We start from the raw sequence: 17,091 nt of genomic DNA, 5'->3' as shown, positions 1-17,091 counted from the left end.
AGCAAGGGGTACTGAGGACCTACTCTAACCCGGATCCCCACGGGAAGTTGTACTGTTTTGGTTTATTTTTACCTCATCTAAAGTGAGCTTTTCTGATCGCCTGTTGTCCGTCTATCTGTAAACTTTTCACATTTTCGGCTTCTTCTCCAGAACTACTGGTCAATTTAAACCAAACTTGGCCAAAAGCATCCTTGGGTGAATGGTTTACAAGCTTGTTAAAAGGCCCCCTTCAAAGGGGAGATAATCACCAAAATCCAAAAATAGGTTGGGGTCATTTAATAATCTTCTCAAGAACCACCGAGGCACGAACGAGGATCGAACTCACGACCTCTCAGCATTGAGACAATGCCTTCCTTTCTCACATTGAATGCATTGTATGTTTTTAAACGCTTAAAATAATATTTTACTATAAAAAAGAAAACGAAATTTACATGTATAACTAAATCAAAAATGTAATCAAAGGGTAAATCACATGATTGCAGTTTATTAGAAGGTCTAGCAATAAGCTACTCTAACAGAAAGTTCTATACTCGTACAGTTTATTGAAAGATGAAACAACAAGGATATGTAACATTGGAAGGTCAAACAAGGTCAAACAATAAGCTGCTGTAACAGAAAGTTCTATACTCCGTAAATACATGTAATTACTATAAAAAGCACTAACATTGAAAAGGGGTGGGCGGAAAACCCACTTGATGCTGTACGTTTTGTCATCATATTCACCACATTATTCCAAGTTCCATTGTGATTATTTGGCTTTATTCCTAGAACGTTACACATTATTTGGTAAAGTTCAATATTGGCCAAGTGTGCATTTGTATAGTTCTTCTTGAATGCTGAAAAATCAAAATAAATCAAGAACTGATAAAGGAAACATGCGTTTGTCAGGTATGATGAGACTGCTATTTAGAGATTTATAACTTGGCAGAATTTACTACCAAACTATGCATTATTCAGCTGCCTAAAATATAGAAATCTAAGTACACAGAAAATCAATATGTTGGGTTATATACCTGGTCCAGTAGCCCGAAAAATCGCCCTCATTTCTGGAATTAAATTATCGTATCCATGTATACCTTTATCCGCGGTTCCTGTAGGTATAACCTATAATGAAATTGAAGACACTTCAATAGTATGGAAAAAAGTTATAAAATTATAATCATAAAAATATTTATTGGTTGCATTTGGTTTTCACTCATATGGAGACGTCTAGAGATGTTAATTAAAGTAAGAATATCATGATTATATTTTTAAAAAAACATTTGCACCAAAACGTTTTAACATATTTCTGTTAAGACCATTAGAGGGAACTTTGAATCAAGTAAATTAACTTTTAGGATATACGAAATGTAGTTTTCCCTCCGTCCATTGAAATTCTGATAGATTCTAGAAACAATAACAAGTGAGGCAGGTTATCATTCATTCAACAGATCTGGAAACGTTAAAACATGCTAGACGTTTATGCCAACCAATTTGATTAAGAGAGATATTTACACGGGCACTTTGCTTTAAAAACTTGAATTACGTTAGATATTGGGACATTTCATATTACTTAAAGGGACATGGACACGATTTCAGCTGGATATTTTTATGTCCCCCCCCCCCCCTTCAAAGAAGTGGGCATATTGTTTTGCACATGTCGGTCGGTCGGTAGACAACATGTTGTCCGCTCAATATCTTGAGAACCATTCACTTGATATATCATATGTGGGTTGTTTATGAGTAAAAGAGGACCCCTATCAATTTTCAGGTCCAAAGAGCAAGGGTCAATCCACTCTGGACATAGGAAGACGCTGTCCGCTCTATATCTTGAGCACTAGTACTCTTTGCTTGACAGACATCAAACTTGGTACACTGGTACATATTCAGGAGAAGATTAACCTATTGATTTTGAGGTATCGGTCAAAGGTCAAACTGGACATAGGACTGACCGCTCAATGTCTAGAGAACCCTTTGCTTGACAGACATCAAACTTGGTACACTGGTGCATCTAGAGGAGAACCTCTATTGATGACCTCAGACTATTGATTTTGAGGTCACATGGTCAAATCGACATAGGAATATACTGTCCGCTCAATATCTTGAGGACCCTTTCCTTGACAGACATTAAACTTGGTACACTGATACATTGTGAGAAGTAGATGACCCCTATTGATTTTGAGGTCACATGGTCAAAGCTCAAGGGTCAAATTGGACAAAGGAATATACTGACCGCTCAATGTTTAGATAACCCTTTGCTTGACAGGCATCAAACTTGATACACTAGTACATCTTCAGGAGAAGATGACCCCTATTGATTTTGAGGTAACATAGTCAAGGGTCACACTAGACATAAGAATATACTGTTCGCTCAATATCTTGAGAACCCTTTGCTTGACAGACATCAGACTTGGTACACTGGCACAGCTTCAGGAGAAGATGACACCTATTGATTTTGAGATCACATGGTCAAAGGTCAAACTGGTCATAGGAATATACTGTCTGCTCAATATATTAAGAACCCTTTGCTCGAAAGACATCCAACTTGGTGCACTGGTACATCATAAGGAGTAGATGACCTCTATTGATTTTGAGGTCAAGGGTTAAACTGGACATACAGCTGTAGGAAGATACTGTTTACTCAATATCTTGAGAACATTATAAGGTGTAGATAACCCGTATTAATTTTGTGTTCAAATGGTCAAAGGTTAAAATGGACATAGTAATATATATTATATCTTATATTTTAAGAATCATTTACTTGATTGACACTAAAATTGGTACAGCATAAGGGGTAGATGACCCCTATTGATGTTTAGGTCACATGGTCATTCCACTTTGGACATAAGAAGATATTGGCTGCTCAATATCTCGAATTGGTTTGACACTATCATTTAAATGATGCGTGTGTATAACCTTTTTCCAATTTTGCACCATGGGGGCATACACTGTATATGTTTCACAAACATTTCTTGTTAAATTTTATTTTTCCGTTCTTAATGTTTACAACGCTTGATTGAGGTATTTCTAAGGGTCAGCAAAAATTTGAATGTCAGTTGTGGAGTTACAAGAGAGATACAGAACTCACGCTTCTTTGTTATGATTGATTGATTGATGTTTTCCGCCACACTTAACAATCTTTCAGTTATCTGGTGGTACCCAGTTTTTATGTACCTGGGAAGAGAGACCACCGACCTTCCGAAAGTAAACTGGGAAACGTTCTCACTTACCGGCGCGAGCTGTATTCGAACCCGCGCCGGCAGAGGTGAAAGGACGTGTGATTTTGAGCGCGATGCTCTAACCACTCGGCCACGGAGGCCCCCTCTTTGTTATGTAAACAAGGCACATGCCAATTGTTTCTTTTGCATAGGTTAAATATACTAGTAGAAGTTTCGTTTAAAGCAGATTTTTTCAAATAGCAAGTTAAGTCTGAACACAATTAAACAATTTCTTGTGTTAAGTCACATCTCATTTGTTTTCAACATATTTTCTATTAATAAATATATATGTAAACAGAAACATGGCACGAGCCTTGTTTAGATCACAAGCAATTGCATTGCTTGGGGTCGAATTTACTATATAAAGAGTAAAGGTATAGAACTCTATATACAGGGTACCCAATTTAGCCGATGTAAAAACAATAAACCAATTGATATAAAATTCTACTTTGTATTCTGATATATTCATACATAATCAATCTACATTACTACCAAAGTTCATCCCAAAATCCGTATATTTCCCAAGATACGCAAAAATGAAAAATGCCTATTATTTTTTGGTCGACTTTTAGCTGGGCCCTGGCACTATATGATTAAACAGAATGTTTGAGCATTGCAACAAGCTATTGCATTGAATGTGCAGAATAAGATATCATTTCTAAAATGAATTTCTTACCCCAATTCATAAAATGAAGTCCGTAATAGATCTAAGTGACTGAAAATTTTAAAACCGTCTGTACTTTCACTTATCACAGTCATTTTCATCGGTGCCACTACATGTAACTACCCACATTAACATCATTATTATCAATCGTCAAACACCTGTGATAAATTGGTTTAGATAAAAATAGACATAATAAGACATTTGTATATTTATAAAGACTTGTTATTAGCATAATTTATGTACTATAAAGAATCAATATTGATAGATAATAGTATTGAGTCTCTAAATCGCTATGGGTCCTTTCATCCCTTTTGGGTAATTAGTCGTAACTACTGTAATGGCTGGGATATTGAAAGTAGAGACGGTTTTAAAATGTGCAGTCACTTACGGAGCTACATGTATTACGGACTTCATTTTATGAATTGGGGTAAGAAATTCATTTTAGAAATGATATCTTATGCTGCACATTCAATGTAATAGCTTTTTGCAATGTTCAAACATTCTGTTTAGTCGTATAGTACCAGGGTCCAGCTAAAAGTCGACCAAAAAATAATAGGCATTTTTCCGAATTCATTTTTGCATATCTTGGGAAGTATACGGAATTTCGGGATGAACTTTGGTAATGTAGATTGATTATGAATGAATATAATATATTTACATTTGCAACTGTTTCTCCTACATAACACTATTACGAGCAATACGTATTTATTTCTGGATAAATCTACTACGGGGTCAACAGAGGTCACGGCTGTGCGTATGAACATTTGTTAAAAGTAGGTAACAGGTACTACTTTTACTAAGGCAATACACATCTAGCAATCGCTCTCACTTACTACAGAAATCTTTCAATAGATGAAATCAACACCACAAAATGTATTTACGGTTTTATTTGTATTCCAAGCAGTGGACTTTCATCAATAATTGATAAAAGCATAACTGTAAACAATGTCTTTAGTTACTAGCCTACTAGGCCTAATGTATGTCTAAAATTTCGTCTGCTACAACTTCACCCTGGTCATCGGTGATGTGGAATTGTACCGAATGCTAGACGATGACATTAGGCTTTAGCAAAAAGGTCATTCACAGGATGTATGGCCGATAAGTCGTCAAAGTGCATTAAGACCTACACACCACATAATCCGAGATTCCTCTGACTCTTACCCCCGCTTTTATATTTGACATGTGCGGGGGAGAGTCAGAGCGGACTCCATATTGAAAAGTGGGAATTCAGCGACACCAGCTGGTGTCGCTGCTTTACCTACCTCTTACAACTTTATTTCGCGGATCTATCTTCCAAGACGTGAGAATTCAGTTAACGGAAGATAAATCTATAAATACATCATGATTAATACGATGCTATCGCCGTTTAAACGGCCCTAACACCGACAAATGGAGCATCACTTGAATTAGGTCGCCGCCTCGCCATTTGATTTCTTTGCCCATGACGTCAGCACATGTAAACACAAAATTCCATCGTTTAAACGGCGATAGCATCGTATTAATCATGATGTATTTGTAGAATAATCTTCCGATAACTGAATCCTGGCGTCTTGGAAGATGGGTCCGCGAAATAAAGTTGTAAGAGGTAGGTAAAGCAGCGACACCAGCTGGTGTCGCTGAATTCCCACTTTTCAATATGGAGTCCGCTCTGACTCTCCCCCGCACATGTCAAATATAAAAGCGGGGGTAAGAGTCAGAGGAATCTCGGATTACACACCACACTGCTTCCGTGCCACAGCAGCAAGTTTATGTCGGGACATCGAAGCGAGGCGTCGTTAAAAACCTATTACAAAAAATTATCGAGTCAAAAGAAGAGTTCAGTGAGCTCATGTTTATCAACAATTACATATCCAAATCCAAACCGTCCCTTACCTTCGTGCAGTTCCACATTCTCTGCGATGTTCAAGTTCTTTCCGGAGATTCATCTGAGCTGCGTCCTCGGTCCTGTCTATAAATAATTTGCCTACACCTGACGACTGCCGCCCTGTTCTTCATGTTCCTCCATCTCAGTCTTCTGTTAACTCCGTAATATCCACAGAATATCTTTCAAAGTCGGTCTTCAACGTCTTCACTTTTCAAAAGTCAAAGCGCATCACAACTCTAAGTGTAACACTGCGCATCCCCGTTTAAATCATAATTCCCCCACCCCCTAAAATTAGACATATGGAAGAGTTTTCCATTATATACTCCCGAGTTAATGTATAAGTATATGTTGATATACTTGCTTTCTAGCGTCTTAATAATTAAAACAGTTCTTCATTTTATAGAACTTTGTTTTGTGTTGTCGTCATTTTGAACATCTGTGACGCTTCGTTGTGGACGTCAACAATTTGAAATGTATGGAAACGTGTTGTTAACACAATTCAGCAATGTTACCGACCAAAAATGTAAATATAAGTAATAAGGTATCATTTTAAAATATTTATCGGGATATAAATACGGGTTGGTACATGATCAAATTTTCCATAAAGCCCTTCGGGCTTTATGGAATTTGATCACGTGACCAACCCGGGCTTTATGGAATTTGATCACGTGACCAACCCGTATTTATATCCCGATAAATATTTTTAAATGATACCTTATTTCTTAAATAATACAAAATAGAATTATATATCAATTGGTTTATTGTTTTTACATCGACTAAATTGGGTACCCTATATATCGAGTTCTATACCTTTACTCTTTAATAGTAAATTCGACCCCAAGCGATACAATTGCCTGTGGTTTAGATAAGAATGGTGAGTGCTGTATCTCACTTGTAACTCAACAAATGACATTCCAATTTTTGCTGACCATTATAGAAATACCTTAATTAAACATTAAAAATGGGAAAATAAATTTGAAAAATTTCAGTTGCCCTTTTCAGTCTTACGTAGTCGGCGGGAAACATATACTTACAGAGCATTCACTACACTTCCAAGGGGAGACCACTGCGACACCTTTGTCTGGTTCTATAACAATGGGGGCCGTTCGTTGGTGGCCTCGTATGTGATAACGGTCAGGAAGAGCCTCTTTTTTGTAGACTGTAATGTTGGGTTTGCCTGCACTCACTAAATCCTTATAGACCTTCAAAACAAAGCCGTAAAAATATCTTAAACTTACAATAGGGAGTTCAGTAATATTTGGATGTCTGAAATAAACTTTATTTTCCCTAATATATCAGAACTATACCTGTAACCTGCATATCATATTGTTAACCTGGTAAGTTACACTCATGTATACATTGTAGCGAATGTTTGTTTTGGTACACGTACTTTGATACATTTAAAGTTATTCATTTAAGTAGCCTAATCCAGATTTATCCATTTTTTCAACACGGGTCTAAGTTCTAATTTTTGAAAATGCATTGAACTTATATTCATTGGTGGGATCATCATCGAGGTGAGTCACTCAGGTGACCTATTACTATTGGTCTGCGTCCGTCGTCGTCCGTCAACAACTTCCCATAAACTACTGGGACAATCTTGACCAAAGGTGATGGAGACCGAAAATTGTAAATTCCACGACCCTCCAACCTAAGGGGGAAAAAAACTGTAAAATCAATGTATTTCTTTAAGAATCTTCTTTACTCTCGGGCATCTACAGTAACAGAGATTGATTGATTATTGTTTAACGTCGTTCTCGAGAATATTAGACTCATATGGAGACGTCACCACTGCCGATGAAGGACTGCAAAAATTAGGCCTCTGCTTATGGCCATTGAACAGGGAGGGATCTTTATCGTGCCACGGGGCCTCGGTTTTTGCGGCCTCATTCGAAGGACCCCTGGGTGAGGCGAACTTAATATATAGTATTAATGTGTAAAACACTTAAATAACATCTTTAGTGTCACTATTACTAAATTGAAACTAAATGTGATATTAGAAAGACCAGATAGTCCTTTACTAAAATTGTAAATTTGATGAGCCCAGGGGTAGGGGTTGTGGTACCAGGATGGGGCCAAAATACTCAGTTATCAAATGTGTGAAGAATAGAAATTTTTAACTTTCCATTGATTACTACTTTTCCTATTCTTTTCAAATTTCGTATGATGCATCTTTCGGACAAGGGGGACATGAACTGTAAATCTCAGGATTCTTACACCCCCGAGGACTTAGAAACGGGACTAAAACTACCCAAAATTGACCAATTTTTAAAAAATCTTCTTCTATATAACCGCACATGTTTAAGAAAAACCAAATGCATAGTGATGTAAAGCAGGACGGCTTCTATCACAATCGCAAATTTCATGATCCCCGGGGTTGGGGTTCCGACCCCAGGGCAGGGCCAAACTTACTATATAGTGTTTATGTGTAAAACACTTAAACAAGAAGTAGCGATAGTGGCATTTTATATTTATCAAAAGTTCGAACTGAATATTATAAACGGTCTTTTAAGGTATCCTCCACAATTTTTTGGAATCAGTTGCCCGAGTCTGTCAGAAGCTGTGGTTCTATTACATCTTTTAAATCAACATATTTGCAGCATTATTACTCAAATAAATGATATATAGATATGATGTATATGTTTATTTTTTCCCCAGTGATATCGTGTGTATATTTTATGTATATATTTTATATTATGTTATCTATTTTTCTATTCTCTCATTTATCTGTCTGTGAATATGTTTGATACAGGACCACAATGTAAACTAGTCATTTGTACTAAATGTGCTGTCCTGTCTAAATAAAATAATTTATTATTATTATTATTATTACAACATCTTTTTTAGTGCTATTGATACTGAAATTAAATGAATATTTAGAAAGTGCAGGTAGTCCTTTACCAAAATTGTAAATTTGATGATCCCTGGGGTAGGGGATCTGATCCCAGGATGGGACCAAACTTCGTATATAGCATTTATGTGTACGTTTGCTGATACTGTATCATATCTAAATGCATACTTACGAATAGCAGAAAAGGCTGTACAAAGAATTGTGAATTTCACAACCCAGGGTTTTGACTCTATGATGGGTCGAAATCAGTAAAATAAATTTTAATGTTAATACTCCTATTATATTATTTTAAGCCTTTCATCAGCGTATGTACTTTTGAGGGCAGTGAAGTTTTAAGAACTCATCTTGTTTTATACTGTTGCTGAATATTAGAATTTAGCTTAAATGTTCAGAAAAGGAAGTGTTTTCTAGATTTCATAGCCCTTGCGAGTGGTGATACTTTTTCACTAGTGCTCAGGTGACCCATAAGGCATGTGGACCTCTTGTTTAAAGATTATTGTTACATTTTAGCGCGTACCTGACAACATTTTCCCTTGCTTTGTCATTGATACACCCTTTGTTAGCTCACCTGAGCCAAAGGTTCAAGTGAGCTTTTCTGATCAAACTTTGTCCGTTGTCTGTCGTCGTCAGCGTTGTTGTAAACTTTTCACATTTTCATCTTCTCTTGAACCACTGGATCAATTTCGACTAACCTTGGCACAAAGCATCCTTGGGTAAAGGGCTTTCAGGTTAACTTTGATGAAATGAAGGGTCATGCCCCCTTCAAAGGAGAGATAATCAGAAAAATGCAAAATAAAAATCTTCTCAAGAACCACTGGGCCAGAGAAGCTGACATTTACATGAAAACTGGCAGACATAGTGCAAATTCAAGTTTGTTCAAATCCTGACCCCGGGGGTAGGTTGGGGCCACAACAGGGGATCAAAGTTTTACATAGAAGTATAATAGGGAAAATCTTTAAAAATCTACTTTTCGAGAATCAATGAGCCAGAAGAGCTAAGATTTACATGAAAACTTCCTGACAAAGTGCAAATTCAAGTTTGTTCAAATCATGCGGGGGGGGGGGGGGGGGGGGGGGGCAGGATGGGGCCACGATAGGGGATCAAAGTTTTACATAGAAATATATAGGGAAAATCATTAAAACCTTCTTCTCAAGAACCATTGGGCCAGAAGAGCTGACATTTACATGAAAACTTCCTGACACAGTGCAGATTCACGTTTAAATTGTTTAAATCATGGTCCCCGGGGTAGCCACAATAGGGGATCAAAGTTTTACATGAATATATAAATGGAAAATCTTTAAAAATCTTCTTCTCAAGAACCATTGGGCTAAAGAAGTAGACATTTACATGAAAGCCTTCTGACATAGTGCAGATTCAAGTTCGTAAACATCATGGCCTCATGGGGTAGGTTTGGGCCATAATAGGGACTAAGGTTTTAAAAGCAAACATGTATGGAAAGTCTTCAGAAATGGGTCAAGGTGAGCGATGTGGCCCCATGGGCCTCTTGTGTTTGTTTTATTTTATTGGTCATTCAAAGCATTAACGTTTCAAATTGACATTCAAACATGCCATTCTCCCACAATTTTTTATTTAAAAACAAAATTTGATAGAAATAGAACTGTCCTAGCTGGACTAATACCCCGTCTCCCCCGCAGGGCACATTTGATAGTGGGAAATAGTGAATTTGTGCTCATTGAAAAATGAACACATTCTTTTGACATGAAGATTATTGAGAGCAATTAATGTATATTCTGCAGTAGTGTGTTTAATTTTGATGATATGCTCAATATAGTTTCTGAATAATATTACATGGATAACTACATGGATGACTGCTATTCAGCGTACATGAGCTGGAAAACAACACATTTTTATTAACAAAATCATCCACAGACAGATGGGCAAACAGACAGACAAATGGACTGATAATTCCATTATACCCTCTCCTAAACTAATGCAGTAGTCTCTGTGAAAGAACAGATCATTACAAAATATAAATAGAGAATTACTAAGTCAATAAAGATGTAAATATATTCATTGGTGTTTAAAATATACATGTACTCTGGAAACTGACAACATCCCCTCAAAATGGAAGAAAAATTTCCACAACTTCTTTGAATATTAAAATATCTCAATCAAAATAGCAGGTGCGCAAATTCATTATTCATATAGGGCTCACTGCGGGTGTGACTGGTCGACAGGGTAAGCTTACTCCTCCTAGGCACCTGATCCCATCTTTGGTGTGTCCAGGGGTACGTGTTTGCCAAACTATCTATTTTGTATTGCTTATAGGAGTTATGAGATTAATCACCTTTCATAAGATATACATAAAGTTTTAATGAATTCTGTTCTTTGGTGTTAAAGGTATCATCTGGACAAATGATGTCTACGGACAAACGGACGGACAAGGTGATTCCAGTATAACCACCACCACCTCTAACCTCGTTTGCGGGGAGGGGGTTAAAATATTTGTGGGAAAACACAAAATTTATATATGCACAAAGAGAAACAATCTGATTTAAAAAGAATCTGAATACCTGTACATGGAATAAATGCCTTGTAAGTTTGTATTATATAAATACAATGACTATAGGGATATAATAAATTATTATTATATTTGAAATATATATTGTTTATATAATTACATACCTTATCAACCTGTCCCACCACTGGCCAGATTGTTAAAAAAGACGATTCTTGAAAGATGATTTTGATATCGGAAATATTTAAGATGTCAGTTATATTGACGATCTTTGTAATATTCACCATTCCATGATCTGAGAAAATCACAATGTTTACGTCATCATTGAGGCCAAGGGATGACAAATTTCTCCGGAAATCAAGCAAAGTCTTGTCAACGTCAGCCAGCATATTGTTTAATTCGACTGAGTTTACTCCATAACGATGTCCATATAAATCCAATACTTCTAAGTATATCCCTGAAATCATTATTAAGGTAGTAAGTAAACTGAATCCTATATCTTTTTTTTTCAACTCTAAATTGAATTAAGAAATATGTCTTTGAGGTAGGAAGCATCACTATATGCTATGCAGATCTTTATTTACTAAAATCGATACTAGTATTTACCTATCATGTCGGCTGAATTATTTGCTAGCAGTCCTAAAGTCTGCTGAAGGGAGTATTCAAAGTCTGGAAGAAGTGTAGCGCGAGTATACTTTTCACAGTATGTTGGAACAACTCCTCGTATTCTGGCGTCACATCCGGGCCAGTAAAACATGTAGGATTTTTTCCCCTGCATAATTAACAGTGATTAAGCGTTAATAATTTAACAGTGAAACCCGTTAAACGATATACAGATGTACCTGTGCAAATTGTATTGATTGATACATGTATTGTGATGAGGCTATTTTATGAAAAAATTCTATAGATTTAGATGTACTTTAGAAACAAACAATTTATGGGTGTTTGGGTGTGTGCAAAACTCTAGATATTATGAAAGAAATACCTGTATGATAAGAGTTATTTCCCTTGTGAACATCCTTTCACTGGTTTAATTTTTGAACACCACATTGGAACTTTTGGAACGCAGTGTTTTCAATTGGGCTTTTTAATGGACATACAATGTTACACACCTGTTTTTCCGCAGTCACCCATAACGGTTCTGCATCGTCCCACCAAAATGGTAAACTTTGGTCTGGATTCAGGCCAATCAAGAAGTTTTTGTCTCTGACTGAATCATACATGAAATTCCCTACCATTCCGTGGGATTCGCAATGCAAACCTGTATCATTTAATTTTAAATAGCTTGTATCCCAATCAATATGATTTTTATGCGTTTTAATGGCATGGAGGTAATATCAAATCGTTTAGTACCATTTCCTACTCATTTGTGGAACGTTACCATATCACGTGCAGAATACATGTCTTCACATAATGGAGAGAAGAGGGGAAAAACAGTGAATACAGTTATCATACCTGTCATGATAGAGTAATAATTTGGATACGATATCGATGGATAGTCAGGTACAATATATTCTGCTTTCACTCCATCTTTAGCCATGTCAGCGAATCCAGGCATGTCGATGTTATCAAAATAATCCCAACGGAATCCGTCCATCAGAATTACTACAAGCTTAGAACAATCTCCAAAGTAGACACTACAGAGCACCAACAGCAGTCTTGGTGCGAAGAACATACTTTTGACAATTCGTCGGAAATGTGTTGCTGAAAGATACTGTTTTTCCTTCAATAGAACGAAAAAAGTGTGTAAGTTTGGTTTACTTTTTGGACATCGTTACGTCGTTTTTCCATCGACTCTACCTGTAACATTGAAAATAAGCTTAATGCACAGTATACGTTTTGGCATTGAAGGGATACAAAAGTATGCAAGTATTGACTTTCTTCTATTTATTCCGACAGCACCACATGGTACTGCCTGTATCTGTTGCTCGAACAAAACATACACATATTTAGACGTACTGTACCACAGCAGGTGTAAATCAAATCTGGATTCATTTTAAGCTCACCTGAGTTGAAAGCTCAAGTGAGCTTTTCTGATCACCCGTTGTCTGTCGTCTGTCTGTCTGAGCAAGAACAGAGAAAAATGCGGAAAACTGATCTGACGGACACACGAACGGAGTGCAAACCTAAAGTCCCCTTCGACTTCGTCAGTAGGAGACTAATGACGGGGGGGGGCATGTGATACAAAGAATCTCCCATAGTTTGTGGTTTGCTTGTGTATTTTCTATCCTATTGGCAAGGCTCGGGAATCGATTGATTGAATATTGTTTAACGTCCCTCTCGAGAATATTTCACTCATATGGATACGTCACCATTGCCGATGAAGGGCTGCAAAATTTGGGCCTATGCTCAGAGCTTACGGCCTTTGAACAGGGTGTTCCTAAAACGCGGATCGGAAAATATTGTATGCATTAATGTTATGAGGTCAGCATTTTGCAAAATAAAAGGTTTATCATGAACAAGGGAAGCAAAAATTACACAGAGAGCGGGAAGTCATCCACAGAATTCACCGTTTCATATACTTCATACTATTGTTGTTGTTGTTTTGCTGTTATTAACTTACCGATAAAGAAAAAATAATAATAATCATACCGAAAAAGACTTTGAATTTTAAAATATTATATCCAATGAATAAAAGCCCCCCCCCCCCCCCCCCCCCCCCCCCCCGAAAACAATATTGTAAAAGATAATTTTTTCAACAATTTCCCCCAAATAAATCCATCTTTAATCGAATTTGCTTTTATTCGTAATTAAGTTATACACATATTATAATACATGTATTTATGTATCACATCAAATTTTAAAGCGAACGGGTCCGAGGTATATTAAGGATTTCCCTCATTTGGGATGAATTTATGTGAAAGTTCGTACATTTACCGACATCCTACGGATTAGTGTTGAACCCGAAGAGATACAGCGGGAACGAAAGATTGAAATAGAACCAATGAAAACTAAGATGAAGTTTACGACCCATAGTATGAGAAATTAGAGTTATGAAATACATGTAGCTAAAAGACTAACAGACAATTTATGCTTGAAAGGAATTAAAAGGTCATCTCATTATCAATCTAAATATTAAGATACAAGTATTTAGTTTAGAAATAAACTGCTAGAAGTCCTCCCTATTTACATGTAGGATTAAAGTGCTGAGGTCACAAAGTCTGTTACTTAAAAAATAATTTATCAAACACAAGATGTTTAACTTGCTGATATATAAGATCATGAATTGTCTTTGCTATATACCACACCCCCTGTCGTAAGTAGACACATACACGGAATTATGTATAAATTTACATGTAAATGTGCGTTAATAACGTATTGCCACGGGGGAGGGGGGATATAAATACGTCTGTTCTTTCCATTCTCTACCAATTGGTGTCGCTGCTCGCTAACACATCTGTCAATTCCGACATTTCAAAATTCTTGTACAACGCTTTGTAAATTATTATGCAAACGTTCAACTTCGCTTAATCAATTTAAGATGCAGAATTTTAAGCTAAAATCGTTTTACTGCTTGAAAATAAATTCCCAAAATTTTGATTTTAATCAAAACAAAGTATTTTCTTCCGATTTTTGGTGCTATCTTAATAATTCCTAAATTCTGGTCCGATTTCCGTTCCGGGTTTTAGCAACACCCCTTTGAGCGGGGAGGGATCTTTATCGTGCCACACCTTCTGTGACACGGGACCTCGGTTTTTACGAATTCATCCGAAGGACCGCCCCATTCAGTTGCCTCTTACGACAAGCAAGGGGTACGGATGACCTATTCTAATCCGGATCCTCACGGGGGATAAACGCACAACTCGTTGAATACAAGTCAAATCAAACCGCAAACTATGGGAGATCCTATATAACTGTAATTTAATGCATTTCAAAATAGCTATGCACCCTTCATCAAATCAAGCATATTTAGATTATAATTCAATAAAGTAATATACATATGTACATGTAGAAGGTAAACCATAGGATGAATAAATCAACACCTAAAAATTAAAAACACATTGTTACGTCAGCACATGGTGAACAGCTTTAATTTACATTCATAAAAGTACATACAAATTTAAATATAATCTAGTACTTTGTGCAGCCTCTGGTATAATTTAATTGGCTGCACAAAGTATAATGCATTGATTTACACAGTACGGCCAGTTACTCACGATTGGAGGTTTTTAGATAGGATGGCTTGTCAACTTCCCTCACAACATACTTGATATGTGGCCAGTCGCATGTACTCGTAGACGATGGCTTGTTCAATGTACGTTCAAGTATGATTTCCTGGTAATAACGGATTTCATTGCAAATAAAAGCGTGTGTTGTTTATTGAACACGATGATAAAAATGCATATAAACTGCAAAATATAATTTTGATAAAACGATTCTAGAAAAGTCAATATGAGTTAAAGCAGTGTGTAGACAGTATAATATAGACTTTTATCATAGAAAATTTGTAAGGTTCTTATCGAACAATCCGAAAGAATCCTGATCATAATAGCTGCGTTTCGAGTTAATTCGGAACAACGTTTTTATTCCGCGTTTAGTCATACCTATAACGTGACAGAGCAAACTTGTTCCACAAGACAACATCCGGTAGAATTTGTTAGCATTTGCAACATGTCTTTTACGAATTCCGGCACGTATTAGTACTTTCGTGCAGCTCCGGAGTGTTCATCAGACGATATACAGGAAGAGAGGGAAGCACGGCTACATGCATAAAGTTAGGTGTTTTGCTTTTCCCACGAAAACAAAGCTCCATCGGTTAGAAAATGACTGGAACTCCTGTATTGAAGAAAGCGATTCTGCTCCCTCTATTTTGTGGATGGAAGACCAACGATAAGCACCCGTTTATAGGACTCCTCTACATGAAAGGTGAAGATAACGAACAGTGATCAATCTCATAACTCCTATAAAGAATACAAAACAGAGTTGGGCAAACATGGATCCATTGGATTGATTGATTGAATATTGTTCAACGTCCCTCTCGAGAATATTTCACTCACATGGAGACGCCACTAATGCCAGTGAAGAGCTGCAAAATTTACGCCTATGCTCGACGCTTATGGCCATTGAGCAGGGAGGGATCGTTATCGTGCCACACCTGCTGTGACACGGGACTTCGTTTTTTGCAGTCTCATCCGAAGGACTGCCTCATTTATTCACCTCGTACGACAAGCAAGGGGGTAACTGAGGATCTATTCTGACCCAGATCCCCACAGGATTGGACCCCTTGGACATACCAGAGGTGGGATCAGGTGTCTAGAAGGAGTAAGCATCCCCTGTCGACCGGTCACACCAGCTGTGAGTCCTATATCTTGTTCAGGTAAACATGCCCTCCCCCAACAGTAAGGTCTAGATCCGCCACTGCAAAACAAAAGTAAAACTAACACAATCATGAAAGCAGCTGCTTAAAAAATGCGAAAATATTGTGTTGTTAAGAAAGTGAAAATCTCCAGAAGTTAAATTTCTTAAAATTTGAGTTTTAAAATAGGTAATTTTAACTCTGATGTCTGTTTGGATAGAAAATAATCTTCAATCTGATTTTTTCTATTTAACTTACTTGTTTCAGTGAAATGGCTCAAAATAGCATGAGGGATGGATATTTATTGTGATAAGAATATTTTGTGAATGTTTTGTGCAAGTTTCCTGCTTTTTGTCACATTTGACATTTCTGACAGTTAACGGTATTGATATCTGAAATGAAAGCGCCAAAAACACAGTGTATTTGTTGGAAGCAATGTACAAGGTGAGTGAATTAAAAAATATCGAATCATTTGTCAGTGTATCTGAAATACTTATGGCATATATTTCCCCAGCATTCACACAGCCAATGCCATCAATCTGTTGAAAAATTGGAATCCGGGCAAGTTGTGATGGACTTTGAAATGAAATCCCTTTAATTTACGAGTGGAAAGAAAATAATTGCATAATTCAGCCCATGCACTTTTCCATCCAAACATGTCATAATACCAGTCATTCATGCCAACTTCTTTGGATTACAAAATAAGATGTACTTCAAAATAAAGCAATGCATATTTTTAA

At 36.8% G+C, this 17,091-nt stretch overlaps 1 protein-coding gene and 1 long non-coding RNA gene across 3 annotated transcripts; one reads left to right on the top strand and one right to left on the bottom strand.

Annotated features, from left to right (window-relative positions):
• Window positions 1–468: 468 nt before the first annotated feature.
• Window positions 469–15,274, bottom strand: LOC125681056 (glycerophosphocholine cholinephosphodiesterase ENPP6-like). Of its 2 annotated transcripts, XM_056160927.1 has the most exons (8): window positions 15,213–15,274; window positions 12,511–12,778; window positions 12,168–12,316; window positions 11,662–11,827; window positions 11,223–11,512; window positions 6,760–6,927; window positions 1,014–1,104; window positions 469–836 (listed from the first exon to the last, which is right to left on the bottom strand). In XM_056160927.1, exons 2-8 carry the CDS (start codon window positions 12,728–12,730, stop codon window positions 622–624), a joined length of 1,299 nt encoding a protein of 432 aa, XP_056016902.1. In that variant the 5' UTR covers window positions 12,731–12,778; window positions 15,213–15,274; the 3' UTR covers window positions 469–621. The 2 variants fall into 2 exon arrangements, with proteins under 2 accessions (XP_056016902.1, XP_048776920.2); XM_048920963.2 differs by lacking the exon at window positions 15,213–15,274 and having other exon boundaries at window positions 12,511–12,838.
• A 106-nt stretch (window positions 15,275–15,380) lies between these two features.
• On the top strand, window positions 15,381–16,824 carry LOC130053585 (uncharacterized). The gene is made up of 2 exons (XR_008802062.1): window positions 15,381–16,372; window positions 16,619–16,824. It is a non-coding gene; the product is annotated as an uncharacterized LOC130053585 (long non-coding RNA).
• The last annotated feature ends 267 nt before the right edge of the window (window positions 16,825–17,091 follow it).

The sequence above is a fragment of the Ostrea edulis genome, chromosome 1 (genome assembly GCF_947568905.1).
Source record: "Ostrea edulis chromosome 1, xbOstEdul1.1, whole genome shotgun sequence".
In the NCBI taxonomy this organism is placed as follows: Eukaryota; Metazoa; Mollusca; class Bivalvia; order Ostreida; family Ostreidae; genus Ostrea; species Ostrea edulis.
The sequence above is the reverse complement of the archived record's forward strand: the minus strand, read 5'-3'. Positions and strand labels throughout refer to the sequence as shown.

What these genes read in the sequence shown, in the direction of transcription:
- LOC125681056 (XM_056160927.1), bottom strand. Translation starts at nt 12,730, where the DNA reads ATGTTCTTCGCACCAAGACTGCTGTTGGTGCTCTGTAGTGTCTACTTT. An exon ending in TTATTACTCTATCATGACAG is followed by an intron (nt 12,317 to 12,510) that starts GTATGATAACTG and finishes TAAATGATACAG; the next exon opens with GTTTGCATTGCGAATCCCAC. An exon ending in TGGTGGGACAGGTTGATAAG is followed by an intron (nt 6,928 to 11,222) that starts GTATGTAATTAT and finishes TTTGTTTTGAAG; the next exon opens with GTCTATAAGGATTTAGTGAG.